This window comes from Vitis riparia, chromosome 14 (assembly GCF_004353265.1).
Source record: "Vitis riparia cultivar Riparia Gloire de Montpellier isolate 1030 chromosome 14, EGFV_Vit.rip_1.0, whole genome shotgun sequence".
Lineage (NCBI taxonomy): Eukaryota > Viridiplantae > Streptophyta > Magnoliopsida > Vitales > Vitaceae > Vitis > Vitis riparia.
Window position 1 is genome coordinate 19128785 of NC_048444.1, and position 11618 is coordinate 19140402.

The 11618-nt window shown below is 35.5% G+C and overlaps 1 protein-coding gene across 1 annotated transcript; it reads left to right on the forward strand.

Moving 5' to 3' along the window:
• Nucleotides 1-584: 584 nt before the first annotated feature.
• On the forward strand, nucleotides 585-1657 carry LOC117930172. The gene is made up of 2 exons (XM_034850665.1): nucleotides 585-1091; nucleotides 1409-1657. The coding sequence occupies exons 1-2, from the start codon at nucleotides 791-793 to the stop codon at nucleotides 1456-1458; spliced, it is 351 nt and encodes a 116-aa protein (XP_034706556.1). The 5' UTR covers nucleotides 585-790; the 3' UTR covers nucleotides 1459-1657.
• The last annotated feature ends 9961 nt before the right edge of the window (nucleotides 1658-11618 follow it).

Below are 11618 nucleotides of genomic sequence, written 5' to 3' on the forward strand. Positions count from 1 at the left end.
CCAATCCATTTTTATTCAAGTGACTTACAACTTGCATCATCATACTTCTCAGATGCTAAATGACAGCATAAAATTAGAAATCTGGACGTGGATGTCCAGTGCATCTTTTGTAAACAGCATAAAAAATTATATTAATTTTGCCATGTTCTTTACTTGGAATAGAGAAATAAAACAACACTTCTTTGTAGATGTGCGTATCTTATTTATATACTGGTTATAACTGAGATAACAAATTTGTTCTATTCCAACCATTTCCCAGGTTGCATTCCCTAATTTGGAGGAATTAACATTGGCTCAAAACAGAGATACAGAAATATGGCCTGAGCAATTTCTAGTGGATTCCTTCCCTAGACTAAGACTTTTGTGTGTATATGACTATAGAGATATTTTAGTTGTGATTCCTTTCTTTATGCTTCAAATATTACATAATCTGGAAGTACTTAAAGTGAGACGATGTAGTTCAGTCAAAGAGGTATTCCAACTTGAAGGACTTGACGAGGAAAATCAAGCCAAGAGGCTTGGACGGTTAAGAGAAATAAAGTTTTCTGATCTTCCTGGGCTGACTCATTTGTGGAAGGAAAACTCCAAACTAGGCCCTGATTTGCAAAGTCTAGAGAGTCTTGAAGTGTTGAATTGTGAAAGTTTGATAAATTTGGTACCATCCTCGGTATCTTTCCAGAATCTAGCTACTCTAGATGTGCAGTCTTGTGGTAGTCTGAGAAGTTTGATATCACCCTCGGTAGCTAAAAGTCTGGTAAAACTCAAAACACTCAAAATAGGTGGATCAGATATGATGGAAGAAGTAGTTGCCAACGAAGGAGGGGAAGCAACAGATGAGATTACTTTCTACATATTACAACACATGGAGCTTCTGTATTTGCCAAACCTCACAAGCTTCAGTTCAGGTGGTTATATATTCTCATTCCCATCCTTGGAGCAGATGCTGGTGGAAGAATGCCCCAAGATGAAAATGTTCTCTCCAAGCCTCGTAACTACACCAAGGTTAGAAAGAATAAAAGTGGGAGATGATGAGTGGCCTTTGCAGGATGATCTGAATACCACCATCCATAATTTGTTTATAAATGCACATGGTATGTACTGATGTGAGACTTTTTAGATTTCTCAAGCGCAATTCATACTTAGACATTTATTATTATACCAATTAGCAACCATTAAAATGAAAAGTTTTGAACTATTTTCTGAAATATCTATCCTATCATCAAAGGAAATGATATTGCAGAATGTTATGTTTCTGTATTTTGAAAATAAATAAAGCAGATCCAAAAACCTCTCTTCTGAAACTGCAAATGGTATAAATAAATATATATACCATTTTCAATCATTAGTAATTGTAATCTCTTTATTTAACCTTATTAAATGCTCATAATGATTTATTTATGTTTTTTAGGTAATGTTGAGGCTGAGATTGTGGAATTGGGAGCTAGTTCAGCATTATGATTACATCATGTTTTGTTCTTGGGAATGTTACTCTTTGGCTGGATTGATTCCATGTTAATGCGATATGTATCACTCTATCTCAATCTATTTGGTTATATTTTAGGTTTATATAGATTTGTTGGATTGTATGATGTTTTCCACATTGTTCATAATTGTTGAACTTTCTTCATAATTATGGATGGTCACTATTTGAGTCGCATAATGAATCTCCACTTGAATCATAGTATAAATCTCTATTTATGGATTTATTATTGCTTATAGTTGGTTGGGCTCGAAGCAATTGAGCTTGAGGCAAAATGGATATTATTTCAATGTAATTGAAATTCAACAAACATAGAAACATTCATCAATGAGAACAGTTGCAATTGATCTGGTAAATCGGTTAGCAGAATAGATATTATTTCAATGTAATTGAAATTCAACAAACATAGAAACCACCGGTATGATTCCAAGTTTGCCAATATTACTAAAATAGTACTCGGTATAAAGTATGATACCATAGTACCTGGAAGTTTATTAATCGAAGAACAAGCTTTCTCAGCATGACTGGGAGTAAGATGAGTAACGCTTCCACCAATGCATCAATTATAATCCTGAACAACCATCAAAAAATAAGGAGGGATATAATAGAACAAAGAATCAATACAAATATGAGAAAACACCTAACAGTGTTTCTCCAACCAACTCTCTTTCTCACATGCTGCTAACCGTTTCTCAACTGTTTCTAGTATTTCTTTCCAGATAAAACCTTCCTTTTTAACCTAGGCAACTTGATGCTCAATTTATTCAAGGACAAAAAACCATGGACACCTCCTGCAACAAAAGGGATGTTACAAAAGCAATCAATAAATCATAAACATATCAGCAATATTAAACTTCTATATTATAAAAGTCTAATGGCAGACTCCATAGCATCAATTACATATTCCATTGCTCTATCTGCTTCTAGGACCACATTTGCCTTTCTACAAATCTCTTCTAGCTGTGAACTCTTCTTCAGAACAAGCCCTTTCATTTTCCTTGTTTTCAGCTATTCCAACCAAGAAACTTCTCCCTCAACCTGCACAATGAATTTACTTTTCCTTTACATCCTAGAACAAAATCCATCCCCATGTTGCATAATAAAAATAAGTAACATAAGATCAAAATTATATAGAACTTCAAAGTTGATATTTTGAATCCATCAACCAAATGAGACCTAGAAATGCATGTTTAGAAATTAGCATATGGAACTCAACCATTTGCAGAGTACCAAAACATTCCGTTCACCAAAAAGGTTAACTAATTCACAGGAATTTTCCAAATTCTGCTTGAAGTGACTCATCTATAGATGGATGGGTTGTAATGGCCAAGGATAAAGCCAATATGTAATACAACAAGGTCAAATATGAATCTAGTCCCCCTCCACTCATATATCCCACCTTTATCCTTATAAGCTTCATAACTCGAGCAAGGAAGCGGGGCTAATAAAAAATAAATTAAAAGATAAGATGAAATAAAAGGATGAAATGCCACTAGGCTTTTGCTTGATCTATTAATGGGAATGGAATACATGGTACCCTGCATATTTAGAAGAGTCTTGTAAGGTTTTTTTCTTGACAGCCCTCCATTTTTTCTAGCCAAATGTGAGATTCATCTTAGTTATTATGGTTTATAATTACGTAGAGTTCCATTTCTCTACAATTAACAGTGTGATTGGGTCTTTTCAATTACTTTAGATGCCTCTTTAGCTGTAAGTCTAATTGCCATATCACCATGTTGCTTGTTCCATTCTCAAATTTGAAAATCTGATGCAAGTTTTTTCTATATTAAAAAAATAATATTACATCCTATATTGACCATTAAAGGAGAGAAAAACTTCTAACCATATTTGGATTTTAGAGTAATTTTTCGAAAGGAAAATTGAAAAATAATGGGATTAACTTCTCAAGACAAACTTAATAAATCATACTGCTTATATGTTTCAGCTTGTGTTTCGAGTTTGCTTTCACTCATAACTCACATCACACACCAAAAAACCCTCCCAAATTCTCTTTGATACTGCTAATAGCTTACACAAAACATATGTTGAACATGAGGAAGTGAGACTCTACCATCTTCTAATCTTTTTTAGGATCACTACCAAACAACCACATGTACATAGCCACATACATACTAAGAAACCAAAACCTTAACCCAGACTATCACATTGCATCCAAGTTCTGTATGGCCTATCTCAAAAATCAAAACTCTAAACCTACCCATTTCCAAAGGAGAATAGAAAACACTAGCCCAAACTCCATATCTCTCGGTTTTGAAGGAAGAGAGTTGTTGTGGGGAAGGAGCAATCAGAATTACTGAAAACAGAAATCTCCACTGAAGATGGCCTTGAAAGGAGGAGCTGGTTTATAATTTGATGAAACCAGACATGGTCATATAACTGAAGTCTGAATTGGTTAACATCTGTGGACCAAAAGAAATGGGATTTAGTGGTGAATGATGTAGTTGGAGCAGCTGAGGATGATGGTAGGAGAGACGTTGAGAGGGTTTAAAGGGGTCATGAAAATAAAAAGCATCAAGCTGTGGTGTTTGAGAGCAGATATGGGCCTTTTATACTTAGGCACTTATTAAGAGCATCAATATTAGACCAAACCAAAGGTTATGCTTATTAAAGAGGGCCAAGATTGGGTCCTCTGTACAATTCATCCCCTTTTCTAAAGATCAAGATTGGAGCCTTAGTCATCAAGGATATAATTTTTGTAGTAGTGCATTCATTCATATTACAATGACAATCATTTTAAGCTACTAAAAATATTTTTGCTATGAAAAGCATAGCAATGGATAGAGTGCCCTGGTGCCTAACTAGCAAACACATGAGGGAAAGGATCATTATAAACGTTCATGGAAAGCAAATTTGGTGAATTGGTACATACCATGCAGCTGTATAAACAACTTTTGAATTGTGGTATTGAGGTCACCTTCCCAATGCCATTCATTAAATAGCCACATCTACTCTCTCTAGCCTTGGTGTGGTTGAGAAGCCTTGAGAGAAAACTTTCATCTTCGGGCATTCTTCCACTACCAGATGGTCCAAGGATGGGAATGTGAAAGTATAGCCTCCTGAACAGAAGCTTGTGAGGTTTCCTAAACAACGAAGGCAATGTGGACCCGCATTTTTCGCGTCCGTCCCCACTCGATCGGCGAGACTCGCTTTTTATTTGTGAAAAATTAATTTTTAGAAAAGTCGGAGTCGCCACTTATTTTATTTTTATTTTAAAGGGAAAATAAAACAAGAAAGAAAAACCCTAAAAAAAAGTGACTCCATAATTTTTGGAAAAGCATGTCTTTGAAAACCCAAGTCTTGGTCCGGGGATCAGGTTACTTATTGGGAAGGTACCTCTAGGAGGTAGCACCCCTCTAAGCCCTATAAAGGTCTCTACTGACAAAGTTAAGGGAAGTGTGGCCATTAATCAGTTAATTATAGGTACCTAAGTAGGCTAGGTGATTTCAAATATTGCATGCCTAACAAGAAAACCAACCATAAGAGAGAGTCGAAGTGCGTACCTGAACGGTTCCTTGAGCGCTATCATGAAACATAAGAGATTAGTTTGGAAATGTGACACATTATATGTATTTTATCAAAGATGATCAAACAAGCATCAAGACAATCAATTATGGCATCAAACATGGTCATGGTTCATGATAACATACATATTCATAGAATTTTAGAGTTGAAAGGGTAGAAAGAGCGTACCTGATTAGCGAGCATCCACACGTCTATGGGAACAAGGGTATCTCAACAATAAATATAAAACGAATTCATGTATGTCATCAAGGAGAATAAAAAATCAACATATCAAGCAAACAATATTGAAGAGAGTATCATAAAATGTCGGGCCCCCACCAAAGCCCTAATTAATTTCACATGAGTTTGTTCTATGAATTCCATTGTTTGGAATCATAAAATTTATTCATGCTTAGAAAAAATCGAGAAAATCAATTGAAAATAAAAAAAATAGTGAAAATGCGTGCCGGAAGGAAAATGGCAGCAAAAGGGTGTTTAAATCTGGATTTTATTGCCTAGAGAAAGTCTAAAGATGAATTTTTCAAAGTTGAGAATGATTAGTTGAACAATGGTTTTGAAATTCAATTTAAAACAGTAAATTCCCAATCAAAGAGGCAAGTAGGGGAGAAGATGCTTGTAGCAAGGTTGCTATGATGGAGTGGAGCTTGTGAATGAGATTTGAGACTGTCTTGCTGGTGTGTTCTGTTGAACTGAATAAAATTATGTTGACCCTCAAATCTGAATTTTGCAACTTGGATTCAGAATCGGCAGCAACATTAGAGTTACTGACAATGGCAAGCTCTGATTCTTCATTAATCCATATACATCAATGACCTGGTTCTGGTTGCATCTTCATTCTGATATCTACAGGCTGTATGTTGTGGCTTACATTCTGTTTTAGCTCCGGCTAAGGACTAATACAGTGTGCTCTATAGTGTAACCCAACACCTTTGTCTAGTTAAGATCCATGATATCAAACGTCAACTGCCAATCTGAACTTCTGGACTGTTAATTGGATGCATAAGAAGTATATCAAGGTCTTTAGATACCACTTTTATGCTCATAAGTTGATTGAAGCGAGTTTCCTTAGGCTGGGCAGACTTTGCAGAAATTGTTTTAGATGTTCATTGAATTGTCCCTAGTTTGGTGAGCAAAAAAAGCTATGAATGTCTAAACTAGAAGAAACTATTTTCTGATTTGAGGGGTGAGTTCCTTTCTACCAAATCCAGACATCTTCTCAGAAATAAACATGATGTGCCTATTTTTAAGCCATATTTTGCTACTCATCATCATCATCTTCTTCAGACAATGGCTCATTTGAATCTGGTTGCTCATGATCTATGTTTAAGAAACTTACAAGATTGTTTACTGCTAGATTACTAAGAGATTGAACTTGGGAAACTCTATCACCAATAAGATGCGCTGTTGAGATTATTGAGTTTTCCTTTCCTTGGGGTTTTTCCTTATTTCTTTGGTCTGAATACAAAAAAAAATCATAACTTGTAGTTTTCTCCTTGAGTTCAATGATCTAAGGAAGAGAATCCCCTGAATGCTTCCTAGACTCTATTGCTGAAGGACTTCTAGTTCTTACTCTTTCCGGGGATTCAATTGCATTGAAATGAAAAGAAAGAATCAGTGCCTTCTTTCTTTAATTCATTTTCCCCTTCGTCAGGGCTGCCATCCACCCTGTGTGAATCTAGAGAAGAATTCCATCTTGGCTTGGCAGGTGACTCCTTGCTAGGTCTATTCTCTTATCATTATCATCTGCTGATTCTGAATTTGACTTCTGAACCCACACTTACTTCTCATGAGTTTCTAGACATGTTGAATAATCTTCATAACCTCATCTCATCTGTCTACTTTGTTCGAGGGAGTAATGGAGAAGCACCGAAGTGGTCATACATGTGAAGAAGAGAACCAACAGCAAGTTAATCTTGAACTTGACCAGAAGAGGGATAGCCATAGGGTTGTCCACATGTAGGTTCAGAAGGATGGCTAACTTGTGGAGGAACTGGCTGTTCTGCATGTGGCATCTGCTGAGTAGGATGTATTGTCGTTGCTGGTTGAGCGAGGGACTGCCAGTCATCCAAATTAAATGAGATCTTCTCATAAGCAATGGCAGCATCCAGAGAGTATATGCAGAGGGCAAGGGAAGAAACAATAGAAGTCTTGGCAGTAGCAGAGAGTGATGACCAATACCACCATCCGTTCATCAAATATTCAATCTTAATCGTGTCCTCGAGCATGATTGTTGCTTGAACCATCTCAAAGATTGTCTCTGCAGATTTAACAAAAGCGCGCCATGCCAATTTCTTTTCTAAGTCAGGCCTTGATGGCCTTAGAGCCTCCTCAGGGAGTGCAGCATCCATATCAAGTAAGTTAATCTTGAATTGCCTCAAAATCTGGTGAACTTTGCCGACTAATGGTCTTAGTGAAGACTAAAGGACTACACAACAGCGACCAATCTCCACTTCTGGACCATTATTATTTAAAGAGTACTTTTTATCTCTTTGCTCCAAAGCTGGTTTGTCAGTTCTAAATGCTGCACTGGTTTCATTTGCAACAGAATCTCTGGAAGAATTATTAGAAAGGCTTCCAGTACCTCCAGCAGAAATCCTATTCCCCTCCAAGCACAAATCAGAAGACCAAACCTTCAGTTCTCTCCTTAACATCGCTTTCAGTTCTGCAAGATGGTGTCTTGAATCAAATGCTTTCATGTGAATCATCAACGAACTGCGTAAAACCAGGTTTGTTTGCTCATTTACCACAAGAATTTTCCTTATGTTCTTATCTTCTAGATGTGAATGACCGGGAGCCATGGTGACAGCATGCATGTATGCCTTAGGTTCAGATTTTAGTGAGGGAAAAATGAGATGGCAAAGGTCTTTAGTTGCTGTCAACCTTCCAGCTCATAGTGATTGGATTGATTCAGATAATGGAAACTTCCTGCATTTCCCAATCTGGACCTTTGAACATTCTCTGCTGATGCATCACAAAGCATGTAGAAGCAATGATAATTTCTTAGGATTACAAACACAGGATCTTTCCGGCAAATGAGTCCTGATAGTTGCTCTTGAAATCCTTCTCCTCTGATCAAATTGAATCTCCACAAACTTACCAAACCGACTTGAATTATTGTCTCTGACAGTCTTTGCATCACCGAATGCTTCTAGAACTAGATTGGACTCAAGAATTTGTTGCTCAATAGTCCTTCCCTTAGCTACAGATCTGTTTCCATCTTAAGTTGTCCAAAGAATTTTTCCTCAATAAATTTCCTGATTAGCTCTCACCACTTCATCCCTGTTCATGTACAGCCGTAGGCGCCGTTCTATCAAATTCTGGGCAGGTTCAATATCTTTACGCGAACCTTTCTTGCTATCAATTCTGTTGCATAACAGAGCATCTTGAGGAACCTCACTCCTCTCCTTGTTCTTCTCCAAATCTTGTTGTTTCCCATTCTTTCTTTCAGTGATCTCAATGTTGGCATTCCAATTGTATTCTATATCAGTCCCAGCAGTCGATGACCTTCTTCTAAGCTCCGACTTTAACATTTTCACCCTGATCACAACTTCACACTGACATCCAAGTATCACGATCTGTATCCATAAATTGATAGGCACTCTACCACACAATTGGACCCAGCAAACCTCAGTTAAGATATCAACACTGCATCTTGACATTCCAATTTAGACAATCTAAAGTCTCTCATTCCAAGAATCTAAAAAATTAACGCCTGGAAGAAAAAGAAGAAACGAATACAAGGAAAAGAAAAAGAACTCCAGAAAACAGAGTAGAGATGAGAAAAGAGAAAAAATGCCAAGTCACATTCCATTGTTTTGTCAATGGGCTTAAAAAAAAAAAACAGGTGGGGATATCAAAGAATAAGAGAACGATTCTTGGATATCAATATCAATGACAATCCCCTTCATCAACCATTAACAATAGAAATTAAAAAGACTAAAAATAGAAGCCAAAACAGAGCATACTCATGCTTAAATATATTCAGCAAAAGAAAGATCAGTCCCAAATCTCCACAACAATCAATAAGATAACACCGGGACTTGCAGAATAATATTTAGGATCATATTGAGATAAGAGAATGCAAATTTCACATGACCATACCTGGAAGAACCAATCTTTGAGAAGAATTGCTCGGCTTCAAATGAGATGAGGATGCGTGCTGCCAGTCCTTCCCTCTGTGCTTCTCCTTAAGACAATCCCGGAATCCCCCAAAAGAATACTCCTTTTTCCCTCTCCTTTCTCCAATGCGTGTCCTCCTTGAATTCTCCCTAAAAAAAATCCTCCGAATCCCCCCTAAAACTTAAATAATCTCTCTAAAAAAGGTAAATTCTCTTATTTCCCCTCTTCTTTTCTCCCTTTCCTTTTTTCAAATCTTCCAATTCAAAGGCAATCTTCCTAATTTCAAATCCCCCTCCAAAACCTTCCAAGGAGGGTCCCACTTTCCTTAAACTCCAATGGTAAGTTTCCTTGCAAAAGCATGAAATTTTTGAAAGTAAATAATTGAGTGGATAACTAAATAAGTAAACAAATTAAAAAAGTTAAACAATTAATAAATAAATAAATTAAGGAAAATAATATAAAGAGGAAGATAACAAATAAATAAAAAACGAGTGATTGATAATCATAAAACCAAAACTAAAAATAAAAATAAATAATAATAAAAAAATAAAAATTAACAAATTAACAAAAATTGGGCCCCACGAGCCATGCAAACACGCAAGTCATATGAGTCACGCTACAAAGAAAAGTCTTAATAGACCCAGTGCGTCTAAAAGGGCTTAGGTGAACCTAAATGAGCCTAAGGTTGGGACAAGGGTGCCTAAATGGACCTAAGGTGTCTAAATGGGTCAAGTGTATCTAAATAGGCTTAGGGTGCCTAAATGGGTCAAGGGTGCCTAAGTGAAGTCTAGTCTAAATCAAGATTACCGAGGATCACAATAAAGGGGCGGATAATACCTTAACCAAAGTCTCGGAGGTGACTCAGAAAAGGGTAAGTCGTACGAGTAGTAATGGGCCACCAAGGAACTACCGTGGAGCACTGGAAGTGAATTTAGAGACATGTGCTAAAGGGACGAAATTGAGGGTCTACACAATGTGTTCTAATTTGCAAAAAATAATCTCATCTTTTTCTTCGCCTCCTCCTCCGAAAACTACTTCTTTCATCATATCTGATCCACCTACTTTGAGGTTTTTGAGTTGCACCAGACTTTTACCTATTGATGGTGGTAGCAAATTAACCAAACTGCCACAAGACCATACATCTAAAGTTGCTAGGTTCTGGAATGTCACTGAGCATGGTACCAAACTTATCTAAACGGTCACAGTTCCATACTACAAGAGTTTCAAGATTTTGAAAACGAGGGCCTCGTTTGAAGTTTTCCTTGCACAAATGCGTCAGCTCAGGTAGGTCGTGCAGTTGTACTTTTCTTAACTTAGCAAGTGCCATGGCATGACTTTCCTTATCAACAAGTTCTTCAAGCTGTACAACCTCTTTGACTGAACCACATCTTCTCACATTGAGTTTTTCCAGATTATGTAACGTATGAAGCATAAAGGATGGAATTGCAACCAAATTATCTCCATATCTAAGTACATTCAGAACTCTAAGTTTGCAAATGGACTCCATTGGAAATTGCTCTTGCTGTATTTCTATGGCACTATTCCTATCCAATGTCAATTCCTCCAAATTAGGTTATGCAACCTGATAAATCGACTTTGGGGTCAAAATGGCCCTTTTATTATAAAAATTATCACCTCTAGCCACTTGTTGAAACTTATGTTCAAAATGGCCTCTTTAGTGCCATGTCATTAAAAAATATTTTTTTTCATTATTTTAATTGAAGCCGCAATTGACAAATGCGGCTTCATTTTTGAACTGAAGCCGCAGTTGGCAAATGCGGCTTCATTTTTTAACTAAAGTCACATTTGACAACTGCGGCTTCATTTTTTAACTGAAGCCGCACTTGCCAACTGCGGCTTCAGTTATTTTTTTTTTAATTTAAAATTTAATTAAAAATTATTAAATTATAAATTGAAATTTAAAAAATATACTTAAATAATAAATTATTTATATTTAAACTTGAAAATCTACTATTACTTTCAACAAACATAAATTGATAAATAGAAGATATTATAAATAAATATTTTTATTTATTAATAAATTAACAAATTAAAAAAAATAATGAAGTACTAATATTTTATAACTTAAAATTAATTTGATTAGATAAATTGTTAATAATTTTAATTATTTAAAGAAATTGTGAACATGGATGAGCCACAATTTCATTTAGAAACTTAGAAACCCGTAACAAACTCATTGGGGTTGAGCCACAATTAAAATTATTAACAATTTATCTAATCAAATTAATTTTAAGTTATAAAATATTAGCACTTCATAATTTTTTTTTTAATTTATTAATTTATTAATAAATAAAAATATTTATTTATAATGTCTTCTATTTATCAATTTATGTTTGTTGAAAGTAATAATAGATTTTTAAGTTTAAATGTAAATAATTTATTATTTAAGTATATTTTTTAAATTTCAATTTATAATTTAATAATTTTTAATTAAATTTTAAATCTAAAAAAAAAA